This window comes from Pararge aegeria, chromosome 8, assembly GCF_905163445.1.
Source record: "Pararge aegeria chromosome 8, ilParAegt1.1, whole genome shotgun sequence".
Classification (NCBI taxonomy): domain Eukaryota; kingdom Metazoa; phylum Arthropoda; class Insecta; order Lepidoptera; family Nymphalidae; genus Pararge; species Pararge aegeria.
The window spans coordinates 10,334,549-10,351,705 of NC_053187.1; the positions used below are offsets into that span (position 1 = coordinate 10,334,549).

At 34.5% G+C, this 17,157-nt stretch overlaps 1 protein-coding gene across 2 annotated transcripts; it reads left to right on the forward strand.

Moving 5' to 3' along the window:
• The first annotated feature begins 522 nt into the window (after positions 1 to 522).
• On the forward strand, positions 523 to 15,325 carry LOC120625530 (coiled-coil domain-containing protein 6). Of its 2 annotated transcripts, none has more exons than XM_039892570.1 (11): positions 523 to 819; positions 901 to 1,030; positions 1,843 to 1,933; positions 2,323 to 2,472; positions 2,725 to 2,868; positions 3,496 to 3,635; positions 4,075 to 4,152; positions 4,232 to 4,346; positions 4,817 to 4,909; positions 6,814 to 6,936; positions 7,622 to 15,325. In XM_039892570.1, exons 1-11 carry the CDS (start codon positions 795 to 797, stop codon positions 7,799 to 7,801), a joined length of 1,269 nt encoding a protein of 422 aa, XP_039748504.1. In that variant the 5' UTR covers positions 523 to 794; the 3' UTR covers positions 7,802 to 15,325. The 2 variants fall into 2 exon arrangements, with proteins under 2 accessions (XP_039748504.1, XP_039748505.1); XM_039892571.1 differs by having other exon boundaries at positions 4,084 to 4,152.
• Positions 15,326 to 17,157: the final 1,832 nt, after the last annotated feature.

A 17,157-nucleotide genomic window follows, 5' to 3' on the forward strand; every position in this document is an offset into this window, starting at 1 on the left:
TTAAACATTAACGTAATTAACCTCTTCGATTATCGATTTTCATAGACCTTCAAATGGATAATACGAAACATTAAATATCTATTTTTTTTTTTTTATAAAATCACTCCTAAATTTGACACGACATTAATATAGGTATATATCGGTAACAAAAAACCATTTATAATATTGGCCGATTCCTCAAACGTACCACATCGTCAGCGCGTCAACCGTCACCATCGTTTACACGAAACCACGTTTATCAGTGAAATGATAACTAGTTAATTAATCGTTCATGGCTTATAAACAGTCGAAAAAAGTGTTCGTTCATTAAAGACCCACCTCTACTTTCGATCATTTTAGTTTAAGTGCTTTGACTAATACACTACGTTTATATATTCTCGGTGTGCTATATCAAAGAGAATGAACGTTTGCTTTAATTGTTCAGCTGAAGCATGGAGTATAGAGGTACCTCTATACTCCATGAGCTGAAGTAAAACTATTGCAAAACTCAGACTATACATTGGTACTGCAAATTTTTTTGCATTGTCTGCGAGTTCTGTGACATGCTGTGACACCAAGTGATTCAGAAAAAAATCAAAAAACATTTCATTTCAGAATTCCTACTGAAATTTAGTACATGGTCCTATCTGACAATATTTAGAAATTATTTTCGCTGCAGGAAATTTAAACCTTTTATAACTAAGTAATAAGTTTTGAAGTGGTAGAAGAAAGATTTGAAGCTAAGCGCAAAATTTATTTGGTTTATCTTGTTTCATGACATTTTGTCGCTGCCTTCTGGCTTACGAACAGTGCAAATGGATGATACAGTGACTTCTCCAGGTATTTAGTAATAGTTATTTAAACACGTGCTTTAAAAAAAATGTGGTTTCATTTTAGTTACTGTAAGGTTTTTATTTTAAGGCAACAAAATGGGTGATTCCGCATCGGAAAGTGACTCGAGTTCCCTCGATGGCGGTGCAATGCTGCCACCGAGCACTGTCTCTCGTGATCAGTTGCAGAAAAGAATTGAATCATTACAGCAACAAAACAGGTATGATACTGTTCAGCTTTTTTGACGGGCCGACATTTACACATTTTCTTTGAATTATTCTCATCACGAATTCTTATTGGACTGTTAAACTTTAAATCGACTTTTAAGTGGATTGTAATGGAAGTTAAACAAAACTATAAAAAAATAAATTGTGTAATTTGAATATTGCCGAAAGTATATTTGTGCTGTATTCCAGTAGCTCTGGAATTAGGTAATTGTTCCTTTATGTACACAATTAATAGTTAAAAAGTGGAGTTTTAATATACAACTTCAGTAATCTTGATAACAGTCCATGAATGGCTGTAAAGTTCTTTTGATATATTAACAAAATATTTAGTAAGCATTTAACATAAGGCATTTATTTAATAAAAATAAATCACGCAAAATATAAAAATAAATTAATTAAAGTAAATGTAAGGTACTGATTTAATAACCTAAGAAACAATTGAAATATTTCTTGATTGGCTCTTAATGTTACTAAGGCTGCAAACTAACATGCAAAGCAAAAAGAATAGAAATTTAATGCTGCTTCAAAAAAAAAAGTTTGTATTTACCTAAAAGAATCACTTTAATGATCTAATATTCCTAATATTAAGTTGCAACTTCCATACAGTTATCCAACAATAAGAGGCTGTTTAGGTATTGAACTATACCTTTCCTTTGCTTTGCCTTCGATAATGAAGATACATATATCAATTTATTTACCAGTTATGTACCTTTATGAACAAGACCCCCATTTTGATACTCATGTCAATGAATACACAATTGATAAATCTATCTGCAAAATAGTCTTTATAATTATTTTTTTTCAGAGTTTTAAAAGTTGAGCTGGATACTTACAAATTGAGAGTGAAAGCATTACAGGAAGAAAATCGTGCACTGCGACAAGCTTCTGTTTCAATTGTAAGAAATTGCTTGGCAATTATATTTGTTAAGCATCAATTTTGTTTTTAATTTCTTAGCTACCGTTAACCTGTCTTGTGTGTTAATTGGTGTGTGTAAAAGAATTAATAATTGTAATTTAAATAATTTTATTTTTTTAAATGTAATACGAGAAATATGACAAAACACTAATGAGGAGTGTAAAATTAAATTTGTGTTTGAAATAGACTTTCATTTGATGTCACCAGTCTTTATTTTGCCAAATTTTGTGCATGCCCTGTGTGGACAGATATACAGCTTGATGATTTTTATTGTTGTTACTTTCTTTAATCTCATGTGTAATTTTGAAATGTCCAGGTATTACTTTTAATACACAGTTTTATTAAAACAAAATTTCTTTACACTCACAGCAAGCTAAAGCAGAGCAAGAAGAAGAATATATTTCAAATACACTTCTAAAAAAAATTCAAGCTTTGAAGAAAGAAAAAGAGACTCTTGCCCATCATTATGAAAGAGAAGAAGAATGCCTAACCAATGACCTATCCAGGAAATTGAATCAAGTAGGTATTTTTAAATTTCTTAATTTTCAAGTTTAAAATATGTGTTTTTTACATTGATGAGGCTTTTGAAGTTGTTATTTACCCCTTGCTTTACTATAAATAATAATTAATTTGTTTTTGAGCACAATTTTACCTGTTGGTAATATTATTTGTTTAATTTCTTAATAGTTAAATAATAACCGTACACTACCATCATTACTACAAAGTTTACAACTACAGTAAAGTATATGAATAATTTTGATTTTATTTTAGTTACGTCAAGAAAAATGCCGCCTGGAGCAGACACTAGAGCAAGAACAGGAATGTTTGGTGAATAAATTAATGCGCAAGATTGAAAAACTTGAAGCGGAGACTCTTGCAAAGCAAACAAATTTAGAAAGGCTTCGTAGAGAGAAGGTATATAATTAATGAAACCCCTTATTTAGATTTTGATAACCTTTTTTGCACCTATAGCTTTATAAGGTGTCCTAGGTTTGATCTTTGGCTGGTTCAAGTTAGTCATTTAACTCATAAATTTTCATTTAATTCATTCTTACTATCTACAGCCTATTAATTTCCATTACAGAGTAAAGTCCTTCTCTCGTAAGTGTTATAAACTATGGGATTGAGATTTACTTTGTTAGTGATAATAACTTTGACTTTGAGAGGCTCTTAACAGAAAAGTTTTTTGTTCTGCCTCAAATCAATCTTGGGATTTCAAGTCAGAAAGGTTAACCACTAGATCACAAGAGCATAATTAGTAATTTCATAATTGTTCCAGCCACTCATTACCATTGCAATTAAATATAGATATCCTGTTTAGGAATTATAATCCTTATTTTTTAGTATTTCAAGGTAATGTTTACTTTGTTAGCTTTTGAAAAAAGATCTATGATAATTGTTATTTGAAGAACAGTTTCTTTAAACCGACAATTGATGTTCTAATAAAGACTCATTAGACACATTGTCTGGCTAGACAATCTTCGTCTGATAGGTGGCTTACAAGATTAATTCTATGAAATAAAGAGTATTTTTCCTCTACAGGTAGAATTAGAAAACACTTTGGAACAAGAGCAGGAAGCACTAGTGAATAGATTGTGGAAACGTATGGATAAACTAGAAGCTGAAAAGCGTTCACTTCAAATAAGGCTTGATCAACCTGTTTCTGATCCAGCTAGCCCTAGGTGAATTTTTTTAGTCTTCGTAAATAATAAAACCACCATATGTTAGAGAGGCTTAATAATTCCAAATGACGTCATTATTTTCATCAATAGCACAAATAGCCTAGAACATTCCACTGCTGGACTAAAGGCCTTTTTCCAATTGAAGGGTTTGCCCATAATCACCAAGCTGGGCAGATTGATTGGTCGAACCAGTCGATGGCAGTAGTTGACTTGTAACTACACCAGTGGGAAGAGGAGGGTTGGTTACACCTGTATTCTGAACATCCATCAGTGGCACACGTATTACAAACTTATGATGTTACATAAATGTGTTAATAAAATGTTTTTTTTATTATAATTTATAATTTCATTTGAACCAGATTTTTCAAGATCATTTGGAGTCCATTCAATTCACAGTATAGGAGTTTCGATCAATATTAATTATGTTGTACCTTGCCAGGGACATCAGTAATGGTGATACAGCATCTAATTTAAGTAACCACATTCAGACTCTGCGCTCTGAAGTTGTTAAATTAAGGTAACTAGTAAATTTCAGTTCCATAAATAGAATAAATTATTTGTAAAAAAATTCAATGACACACTATTGTCTATTGCAGAAATCAATTAGCAGTTTCTCAAAATGAAAATAAAGAGAAAATGCAAAGATTTGCCTTAGAAGAAAAACATATCAGAGAAGAGAATCTGCGTTTGCACCGGAAATTACAACAAGAGGTATGTTTCAGAACATATCGAGCTTTCATCATAGAATTAGCGTTACCGACAAATAAAAATTAATTCCAAAAGAAGGTTTACTTCAATATGCAAAAAAACCTTCCTTTTAAATTTTTTCATTACTTACGTATACGTTAATTCGGCGGTTAATTCTCGATAGATGCCACAGATTAAACTAAGTTATCCACTGTCTAGTGTAGTGTCATATATTCTTTCTAAGTAATCGTTCTTTTTATTATTGAAACAAAAAGGTTCACTTGTTTTACTGTGACATCATCAACCCAGTGGCCGTCCCACAACTCTTGTTATTACTGAAAAATTAAATTAAAAAATGATAAATTAAATAAATCTATTTTGCATAGGATGTGCCATGTGGTGCTGTGTGGTAAAAAGTTTAACCCAAAGAAAGATGTTCTGTGCGAGGATCTAATGTTTACTACTGTAAGCTAAAGTAACTTGTATTCACACAGGTGGAACGTCGGGAAGCGTTGTGTCGTCATCTCTCTGAAAGTGAGTCATCCTTGGAGATGGAGGAAGAGAGGCAATTCAATGAGGCTTTAAGTGTAAGTATTCATTTGAGGTTCATTTGAGGTTTAATCAGTGAGGTTGGTGTAGCTTAGCTGTGTTTGTGCATATCATTTGTTGTTGACCTGAGTCTAAAAGAATGGGGCAGTAACTTTATACGCATTTATCTGAAAAGTGACTTGAATGTAAAAAAATAAAACAAGAAGGTAGAAAATAATGACACACAATTACACAATGTCACAAGATTAAGATTACTATTACTGCCCTAAGTTTTCTGATGCTATCTATCTATCGAATTTATTTACGCTTTTCGTCCGCAATTCTATATTTTAGGTATGTCACACAATTTAAAAGTTGAAAAGTACAACTGTATTAAATGTGCTTTAATAGATATTAAAATAGTCAGATACATAAGTTATAGTGAGCGATATTTGGCCTAAAATGACCATGCTCCACCTCAGTTTGACATATTATGTCCTATGCCCACAAAAAAGCACAGGTCTCCTCTCAGAATGAGTAGGCCGTAGTACACGCTGTCCAATCAATCAAAAATACTTTATTGGACACAAAACCAAAATAGAAAAAAAAAACTACAAAGGTACCAGTAATTTAAATTTGTTTAACAAAGGCGGCCGGAGATGGCGGCCAGTGCCATCTCTGGTCTTTCGACGCCATACAAATCATAGTTAACTTTTACGCGATCGAATAGTTAAAAAAATTCGCACTCAGCACACAGATCATAATCGTATCAACCATTCTATTGTCTGGCATAGGTTTTGAAGGGATTTTCAAACACTTGCTACTTTTTGTCGTAACAGATGTTTGATGCCTGCTCACCTTGTCCAATGTCCATCCACTTTTCTTAACCATCTGTTGAGGGGGCTGAGCTACGTATTTGGCCCGAAAATACCATGCCCCTCAATTTGAACGATTATTTCCTATGCCCACTACAAAGCACAGGTCTCTTCTCAGAATGAGTAGGGTTAAGGCCGTAGTACACGCTGTCCAATCAATCCAAAATACTTAAAACCAAAATGGAAAAAACTATAAAAGTCATTTAATTTTCTGTAACAAAGGCGGCCTTATCACTTACAGCGTTTTCTTCCAGGCAACAATTTTAGGAAATGGACTTATAAATTGAATTAGCGGCGCGTAAAGTACTCAGAATATACATGCATAAACAAAATCGGTACAAACAACATAAAACACATAAAATAAACTAATACATATTTCACTAATTTAAAATAAACGAATACATCATAAGTGCGTATGGTAGCCTTCACTTTAGGATCATTTTTTTATTGTTATAATTGACTGACCAAGCAGATGGCTCACCTGATGGTAACTGGACAACCATCGCCTATAAACAGCAACACTTAACAGGGCATGATAGGAGCACGTCCTGCTATATACCGTTCTGCGTCCATCAATTTAATCTGTAGGTGTTGAAACTATTGTGACTGCAATTACACCTGCAACCACACAGCATTCCAACCATGCTGCTTACCGGCAGAAATAAACATGGCGATAGTTCTTCCACGGACGAGATCAGTCACAAAAAGCTCTACTAATACTAAAATTATCATCATGGAGAACTCCTAGAGGTATGCAGGTTTCCTCACGAGGTTTTCCTTCACCAATACAGTAAGCAGTGGCGTGTATACACAGGGTATGCAGATGATATAAAATAAAAATAAAAAACTCCAGTATGAGTTATAAATACTTAAGGGTAGACTGTTTATAAAACTCACAATGCCTATCCTTAAGTTTTTTATAACTCTTACTGGAGGTTTTTATTTTATTTTATATCTGCATACATATAATCTGCCCGCTTAGTGCATAACTCGATCGAACTCGTGGATCGAACTCGCTACTCCGGAAAAAGAAGCTACAAGTCTAGTAGAATCGCATGTACGTCTTCAAATTGTAATATGTGTGGCAGGCGCGGTCACGTAGTGTTTCGTCGCCCGGAGGGTCAAGACCGCTGTCACCATACGCATCGCCACTGTTGCCTGCGCCCACCGGCCTGCAGCACTCGAGACCATCGCTACATTTCAACTCTCAGGTAAAGAAATTAACATGTACACCCATATAAGTTATGGATGGATGTGGATGGATGTGGATTGGTAAATAAAATTACGGTGATTCTATCCTAAGAATGATTTAATTAATCAATTATTTCCAAATCTAATGTATAACTAACTGTTCACTGAGTTTTTGGTTTTTTGACGACCTACGTGGAGCAACAGCTGTGGATTCAGGTGGAATGACCCAGGTCCGAAAAGCCCCACAGAGAAAGTTTGAAAATTAATAATTTCTGAATTTTTTTTGGTATGTTCTGGTAGGAGGCTTCTACAGTGGCTAGTTACCACCACCATACAGACAAAGACGTGCCGCGAATGAGCTTCAATCTATTATTTTATTATTCAAGCCTCAAGGGTCAGGCCAATGAAAAAATTATTTGGTTTTTCTATAAAGAAATACTTAATACCAAGCCGATGGAAATTTGCGTTGATTAACCTCCGCACCTCGGAGAGCACGGGGGTTAATCAACCGGGTCGTGGCGGAGTTTCCGTTCCATCGGAATATGAGAGTAAGGGAATAGAGATTGCACCTGTGTTTGCAATTCTTTCTGGAGATTGACGTGGTCGAAACCGGACAGGAACCTGTTGTTATTGATGGGGGACTGTTGGACCCTTTCCAAGTGACCTTGTGTATATTTATTCTCAAGGTTCCTTTGTATTAAACAGGGGAGAAGAACAAACGAACGGTTCGTGAAACCCGCGGTGCCAGGCGCCGGGGGTCTTCCACCACGAGCGCCACTCGACCCGCCCACAGTCCCAGCGCCCGTCGTACCCCTCGCACCACCCGCACCGCCTTCGCCCTCCATGCAGCCCGCCAGCCCCATGGACACCTCCTCCAGAGACTAAACAGACTTGCCTGTAAATCGCGTACCAGGTTCTAGCAAGCCGGCAAGCCAGCTAACGGCTTTCTGCGTCGAAATGATACACATTTAGAAAACTGTCGGTACTGCATAAACACGGTGCCTTTTCATCGTCTTACATCGGCTGGGCCTTTAAACTACCCGGTCTAGAATATCTCCAGGCAATAATCAAAATAAATTGATCAAATAAACCTATTCAAACATTTTTATCGCTTCAATTAATGGCCGGAACAGTCATATAAGCTCACACTTACTTTAAAGTGGTTCTAAATGCACCGAAATAATAGATATTTTATTTATTCAAAATGTTTTGTTGACAAATATACTCGGTAGCCGTTCCAAGAAGATAAGTCACCGTGTTTTATCGTAAAATATAGATGGTTTCAAAATAGAGCGTGCTTGACTATTTTGTTTTGTGGCTTAATCCATAACTGCGTACTGGTTTTATAATAGTAAGGTATATGTCGGCCGGTATTAATGATTAATGAATATATAGATTAGCTATCTGAAGTTTGTATGCCAGTTCCATAAACTCTCTATGTGACAGATGACGAGCACAAAACTCTCAGACTGACAAACTGCTTGCGATTTTATATCATATGCCTTTACTAAGCCACCAGTTTTTGGTAGAGTTTCGTAAAGTGCCAGATGGCGAGTGCATTTCTTACCATTTTCGTGTGAGGAGTTGAACACTCCAAAATCCTCAATCTAAATACGCGAACTCTTTGTATGCTAAATATTAGCAGAACTGCAACAGAGATGCCAGGCGCTCAAAGGACAACCGCAAAAATGTTAACAAGCCAAAAGCCTGTTAATTGTTGCTCAATAAATTTAACGTAATTTTATGAGACTTTTTCTAGAGTTTTGATTTCTGTACAATGCAATTTTTAAAAATAGGAATAGTATTTTTGTTTTTCTAAAAAAAAAAACGTTTTATAGATGATGGCATAAAACGAAACTTATGTTACGATGTTATTCCAGTGTGAATTGTCAGTCAATTGCTAACAGCTTGTTGTCAATTGTCAATGTGCTAACTGACAGTTTAAGAACGATATATAATGTTTTAAAACATGTTGTTTTCTTAATATTTAATGTCTCGCAATCTCTATATTAAGAAAATAAGGTTCCAATAGGTCAAATTTCTTAGCGCCCTTTTGTTTTCAGTACTACCTCTCTATAGAAAGCTGCGGTTGTCCTTTTTCGTCACGTCCCTCTATGCAAGCTAAAAACAAGTGTGTCCCTGTGACTTAAGATATTTCGTTAATAACGCCATAGTAATCTCAGAAGGCATGTTTTAAATATTGCAAATTACGATGATAGATTATCAAGTCAATATATACGTTGATGTATCTTGTATTGTTCCATTGCAATTGCACAGACAGTTGGCAATTCCGATGCATTTATTTTGTCTCTAAAAGAACTGCACATAAGCTGCAAAGTTGCAATCGAAATGCAGTTCAAACGCGGAATGCTGGTATGTATAGGCATTTACTGGGTGTCCTCGCTATGCTTCAGACGATAACATTATCTAAGTTTTATGGAGATTTCTGTTGACAGTTGTTTAATAAATCAATAGTTTAGACATTCTAAAGGACTAAAGTTCCTGTGTACTGTGCACTATTCCTAGTGCAATTTGCGACTAGTCTTCTTCATTTAGAACACATTAGACACACTCGTAATTAGTTTTTTGGAGACAGGTCGTCACTGGTTACAAAATGAAAAAAAAGTTACTAAATAGGGGGCATGTACATCCTTAAAATGAGATTTAAACTTTTTCGATAGTAAAGTCGTTTTGAAAATCGAAACCAAACCAAACCTAAGATTATTTTATACCTCAAATTAGTTAACACGTCTGGCTCGTGATTGAATTAGAATATACATATAGCTATATTCCAATATAATCGCTATTCCAAAGAAAATATTGTGCATAATGCGAGGGCTGCGAGTTGTGTACGGAGTGCACACATTTCATATTAATTGTACCTTTAGTTAAATAACTTAGAACACGCCACGGCACATAAAACAATCACAAGTTTTCGAATGCTTGAGCATTCGAAAAGCTAGTAATTGTCTGCGAGCTAGCTTGCAACTGGACTGAACACAGTTTAAACAGAATTATGTGTAATGATAAACTTATTTGTATACTCATTGAGAATACCGGCACGCAAGTAAAGCCGAGCAGACATACCGCAGGGGTTGCGGGCAAGAGGGGAAGGGCACCACACTCTGGATCGCACCCATTCGCTGCCTTATCGAGCGGCCAAATCACTACACACATATATTAGTATTCAGTGATAAGTGGCGTCTTCTCAATTTAAATATATTTTAATGTTCTCAAAACGATTTCATTATGCTCATTTTCTATGACGCTATAGTGTTTCGGCACTCAATAACGACTTTACGATTGGGAGCGTGCAAATCATATTTTATTAGGTTGGTATGGCATTCTGCCCGACTGTAAAGATTCGCGCATACCGAGGTTAGGCGCGGCTTAACGCATTGAAATGCAATTTCAATGCATTCTACTCCGGTCTGTCCAAAATTCTAATAATTTTAATATTATAAAAATATTTTCGGAATCACGTGATACTAGACCAATAAACCGAGACGAAACTTTATCGGTCTATGTTAAATCGAAAATCCTATGACCATTGCTTTATGACACATTTTATATTGTCACAAATGTAGTAGGTATTTGAGCTCAACGATGTTGAAAAATACACTCCAATTTTTCTCCGAAATGTGAAATATACCAAAAAATAAATTCCAATAGATGAAATGTGAACAAAAAGTAAAGCTAACTAAAAATATATACAAAAGCAAATTTCGCAACGAATTTAGAAATTACGATTATATAAATAAAATAGACATCTGAATGAGGGTAAAATATTACCGGAGGAGTGTAAATTGTTTTCTATTCTTTGTTATTAGTTTCTAGACCAAAAAGAAACTTACATTATTATATGTAAATCTTCCTCTCATTGGTGCCAATGACACACATCTCTTAAATTAATTTTATACGTCTAAAAGTATTGCCGTCCTTTTCATTCTTTGCGGAAAAGGATAGCACTGTTTAGATATGTACAGAGATTTGTCTACAACAGATTGGCACCATTGTCTTTCTAATAACCGAAAGACGGACAACTACGCATAACGCGTAACTTCGCGTTCTAAGGCGTGATAATGGACACTATTACCGAAACGGGACACTAAGTTTCTAATTGCTTACATCGAAAACTTTAAAAGTAAAGAAATTGAATGTAAATAATTTAAGCGAGGGTAAATAAAGAATACCATCTTATAAAAAACAAGAAATTTATTTAAACTTTTCAATACTAAATTTTTGTGTATTGTACGTTTGCACGCCCTAATTTTTCATCAGTTTCAAATAATTGTGTTTTTAAATCTAAACACGGCAGCTACACCATCTTTTGATTTAAAGTGTTGTTTAAAAAACATTAAAAAAGTAAATATTTTTTACACTTTTATTCTTTTTTTATAACGTACTTTGCACTATAAAACGTAATGAAAGTATTGTTAACATAGTGAGACAAGTTAAATTAAAACATCTTTTTGTTTTTTATTTTAAACTTAATTTTGAAAATAAAGTAAGTGTCTGATTGCGTAGCGCCAAAATTTATAGGTATCTTGAGAGACCTGCCCAGTAATCATGTTAATGTTTGACCACCTTATGGAATATGACCAAAACTTGTATTGAGACTTAAGTAATCATTGGATCACATAACTATATTGGATTAAGTCTCATGGCGAGTTCACAATATGTAACACACAAAAACGAGGTGTTGTATCAAATGTATGATAAATCTAAAACATAGCTTCAAGCATTTAATGGCACGGCCTAGAACGAACGTTGATTTTAAAAAATTGGTCGTTGCTTTATTAAGATAATTTGAATTATTTAACAATATTGTTACTATGTCCTCGCTGCTGGCCACTAATTATTTATATTGCCAGTTAAACGGCGAAAAGTTTAGTTATTATTTTATCATATGCGGCGGTAAGGTAGACATCTTTTGGTTGGTGTTAAAATGCAAACGACTTATTTAACAGTAAATATAACAAGTAAAGTCTATTTTTTATTAAATGTCTTTCAATGTAAACAATTTTTACATTATTTTTCAGTACATACATAGGTATGTGAAGAATATATTGTTCTGTTTTAATTTTTTTATTCATTTCTATACAGTTATTTTTTTTAAATATACCTTATACTAAAAAGTGATAAAAAAATTGTTTACAATACAAGTCGGTTGGATAAAATCGAGATAATCTGAACGCGAGGCAAATATAAATCCATCCATGTAGCAAACATATGCAACATGGATGGCACTCCGCAAAGCTATGCGCTCCTAAGCGGAACAGCATCCAGGTTGCGCAACTTCAGATTAAACAGTTTCGGTTGAACTGTACAATACTAGACGGTTAATGTGGCGTGCTTCGCAGAGGATTTAGAAGCGGCGCTGTGATGGTTATTCCCGTAATCCGATCCCTGCAACCAATTAAAGTCTTCTTTATTTATTACGCGCAGAAGACGCCTCGTTAACGCCCTTCACGAAGGTAACTCAGTTTCAGTTAGTACTTATAACCTCTGCGCACGTGCACAAAAAAAGTTTTGCGTTTGTATTTATATAAACCAGATTTGTCTATGTAGACACACTTCCCTGGGAACGCAAATGCCAATGCATTTGACAAAATACATACGTCGAAACCAAACGCGCTCCTTATCGTGTTGTAGGCGCGATTGAGTCGATACAAATCCGACAAGGGTGTGCACTAAGTACGTCGTCTGCGTCGCTTAGTAGAGTACTCGCAAAATAGGTACTGATTTTCGAAGTTGCAATAAAGCGGTATGGATCGCTCACGGTTCTGCCGAGATCATTTATTATACTAGTACATTGCGCAGCCATACGCCTAGTCTTCAGGGTCCTAAGTCTGCTATAACAAATGCTTCTCAGTAGTAAATCAATTACATCATAGTAGGTACTAATAAAAACAATAAAACGGGTTATTAACATTAAGCTTTTAACAATAAATAAAAATTCGTGGGTGACTATTTACCGTAAGTTTTTTTTTTTAACAAATAAGCATGCACTATTGATTGCACACCAACCAATTCTTGTTGCACATAATATTTTTATGTAGATAAAGGTTTTTTAATTAATATATTTTTTAATTAGTACTATTATGTAATGACATCAATGATCAATGGATCATAATGAACTATTGAGACAATAATTTTAATAGCAGATTTGGGGCTTTGATGACTACTAGTTCTGCGATCTCTGTACAAACTCTGTATGGCCTTAAAGGTTATCGTTACTTCCCACACGAGCTCTTACGTTTTTAAAATAAAATGCACATCACTCACTGCCACTTACACGTTAGGTACATGAAAACTGGCCTTTGCAGTGTTGCGCGGCTTAACTTTTAGGCGGCTTATGTGTCAGGATCAGCGTCAAGAACATTACCTCGAGATTTTGGGAGATAGTATATGGATAACTGCACTCATGACTTTAACTAAAAGCAAATTCTAAATCTGGTAACCAAATCAAAGTCATGCTTAAATATAGCCGAGTTGAGAAGCTCAATTTTAGAAGTTTATTCAATTTAAAAATATGGTATTTTTTTAAACTGGACTTCAAAAAAGAAGGAACATTATACTAATCCGATTTCCGTGCTTGATTAGATAATTCGTTGATTTCCGTTTTGCAACCGTAAAAAATATATGATTCATAGTTTGGAGTATAGACTATAGTCTCTTGTTTTGTCATGTATACAATAAATATTAAGTTTTGTATATTTGGTTGCCGGGTAGCGTACGGTTGATACCGGTTTTTGAGCTTCAAGATAGCACGATCACGGGCTTAAAACAAAATTCGTGCAACACTCGCGCAGGTATCGATGTTAAGTTTCTCCTACAAAATATAAGTAATAATATTAATGATAATATTCAACTCGCAATATCTTGAACATGGCTAACGGCGGAATACTGAAAAGTCAATTTATATACATGTTAGGAAAATTTAGATTTTAACTTTATAGTTGCTTTTTGTAATCTCGCGGGATCTGTTTGTTTTGTTGGGCTGAAAGCTATTTCTATGAAAAAGAGTTTTAAATATTTCGGGTAGTAATTACTTTACTCTTTTTTTTAAAGTGGCATAAAAATATATGTATGTGTGAATCAATAACTGGACCAAGCATGATTGTTTGAGAAAATTTACCATAAATTGTCAGATTTTCGCTTTAAAAGCTATCAAAGTTATACTGATGGCGCCATCAGTGAATAATTGAAACTAAATGTATATATTGTTACTCTAAAGTAAAATTATTTGAATTAATGCTAGCTTTTTCTTAATAGAGGTTTTTGCGTGTTCGCTAATAAGGAATCAAATAAAATTGGCGTGCACAAGGTAAGCCAGGTTCCACACCAAAATACTCAAATACTCAAACCCCTTTGACTGTCTTGGAGATGCTATTTGAGAACAGAAAGGTCCTTAGTACACTTGGATGCTATAAAAGCAGGAAATTGCGTCAAGATCGGTTCAGTCGTTGAGCCCTGCCGTATGTTATAAACAAAACATACACTTAAGCTTACGAAATTCGAGTTTAAAGATTCTTTTCGGTATTCGGAGTCAGTCATTTTCCTTGCTTAGATCTATTTATTATTACGTTTGGCGACATCTGGGGTATTACTGCTACATATTAAAACAATATTACAATTCTGTGACAAAATGTCAACTATATTATAATAATACTGCTAAAAAGCAACGGTAGTAAGGCCTCCGTACGCTGTTATCTCCAACTTGTTCTTACTTTAATCAAAACTGACACACTGTCTTTTGTGTAAATGGTAATATTGATAGTAACAAGCCGCGAAATAAAGATGCAAGAATATCTAATAATACCTATACCGCCGCCGATTATGATCCAGAAGCGTTGAAACAATACTGCGTAATTAAAAACTAACTTAAAAATTAATACAATAGATAAAAGTGAACAAAATGGTCCTTCACACAACTATATTATTGATTTTATAGAAAATTAGTTTTTGGATTTTACGCTGTATTGTATTACGACTAAATTACGTTTATGTAATGATATTTTAAGTTAAATGCCGATTTTACTAATCGCTTGGAGTTAATAATACTATAATATTGTAAAGGGCTTCTATGTGTGCGGCAGTGGGTATAATGTTATAGACTGTATAAATTCATATGTGAATAAGGGTTATTAAAGAGTTGTAATCTATTTGATATATATCAAGTTTTGGTTCCAGTGCACTACTCTCTGTGTGTCGATTGTAAAAGAATGTATGTTATGACATGTTAAGGATGCTGTTTTGTGCTGCGCTCTCAGAAGTGAGTTGTTATGTTCAGGAGACTTGGGAGTAGTGCCGCTGAGCTTATTGATTCGATTCAATTATGCAAATTTTCACTTAAACAGTTATTTTTTTCATGTTAATAAAAGAAAATATATGCATTAATATTAATGTTGTGTTTTATTTAGTTTCAACCTGTGTGTTTCCTGTGGTTAAATTACAACGTTCCTTGCATAATTACAATAGGAGACGGTGAAAAATTGGGAATTTTTAATTTCTCTTTTCTGGTCTGGTAGTAGGCTTTAGACGTGGAGGCTGGACCACTCTCCCAAAATAGACGTGCCTCCAAGCGATTTACAGTTTTAGTTGCAGTAAGATGTTGCGTAGAAAACGATTACGGGTGGGTTTAATATAACTGCCATATCTCTAACAGGCGACAGCATCATCACTTACCCTTAGGTGAGAATCAATCAAGGGTTAACTTGCAGAATAATAAAGAATCGCCTAAATAAATCATCATATAAGAGGCAGTAATTTCGAAATTACAGAGAAACACTTGAATTGATTTTTGTATGACCTAGATACAGATGAAACTGCATTATGCGCTCAGGTAAATAATACGATGTGGGAGCGTAATCAATGCAGGCTGGTTCTGCGGACTTATAAATAAATTAAACGCTTTAAAAATAATCGAAACATTAGCTTTTATTTATAACTTTTAAAGTTGAAGTGCGAAATGAACTAGCTCCCCGAGGATCCCTAATAACAAAGAGATTATATTATCACTGTGCGTAACACTATGTTTAGATACTTATTGGTTAGTGGGTTTACGGTAAGCATTATAATTATTTTCATATAAACATAATTTAAGGAATAAAAGCACCCAAACTGTTTCATTACGTTATTTATCTCGTAATTAAATAAATTCGTTAAAATTGCGTCCCTAAGTTGGTCACTGAGAACCTAACTAACTATAGGTTTTGATAATGTGGGACTTGGAGCACAGAATACATACAAAAGTAGTGGTTCCATACCAAAGATGCACTCCTGTGTAATGAAACCTATATTGTTATATTATAACTAATTTAAACTAACTAATTTTTAGCCCTATTCTCCCAGGCATCCCAGTGAAATTATTCCGGTGAAATTTCTTATTAGTTTGGCTGGCGAATTAAAAATAATAAATAATAATAAATAAATATACTACGACAATACACATATCGCCACCTAGCCCCAAAGTAAGCGTAGCTTGTGTTATGGGGGTACTAAGATGACTGATGAATATTTTTATGAATTATATATACATAAATACTTAGAAAATACATATAAACACCCAGACACTGAAAAACACTTAATGCTCATCACACAAACATTTTCCAGTTGTGGGAACCGAACCCACGGCCTTGGACTCAGAAAGCAGGGTCGCTGCCCACTGCGCCAGTCGGCCGTCAAAAGAAATGAAGCCCGTAAGAATTGTCTGTTTATGCGAATTCTACAAGAATTCGCATAAACAGACAATTAATTTAATTAATTCCTACGTAATTCTTCGATGTTTTTACAATGGCCGATTGACAAAAAATTTAAGATTTTTTCATTATGAAATACGGAACCCTAATTAAAGAAAAGTACTGATGGACCCTGTACGAAAAAGTATGGTTTTGGTTGTCCGCGTAACTATTAGCTATCGGCACCTTCAATGGACGCAGAAATAATCATATTTTACACACGCATCATAAACCTAAGCAAACCTGGGACAGACAGGACAAGGTGTATTTGTGTTTGCCGCTGCCAGGGTTACAGGTAAAGTGATTTGCATAATGCCTCCCACGAAGAATTTTTAGCAATATCAGATTTTTATTATGAGTAAACTGCTGAAGATACTGTCGGTCTAAAGGTATCAGTGCCTTTGCCCGACGGTGACCAATACAAATAAAATATTTGTTTTTGGTTGGTACTTAAGAATTACTGACAAAATATTGGAAATGTATCTACCTACTTGTCGT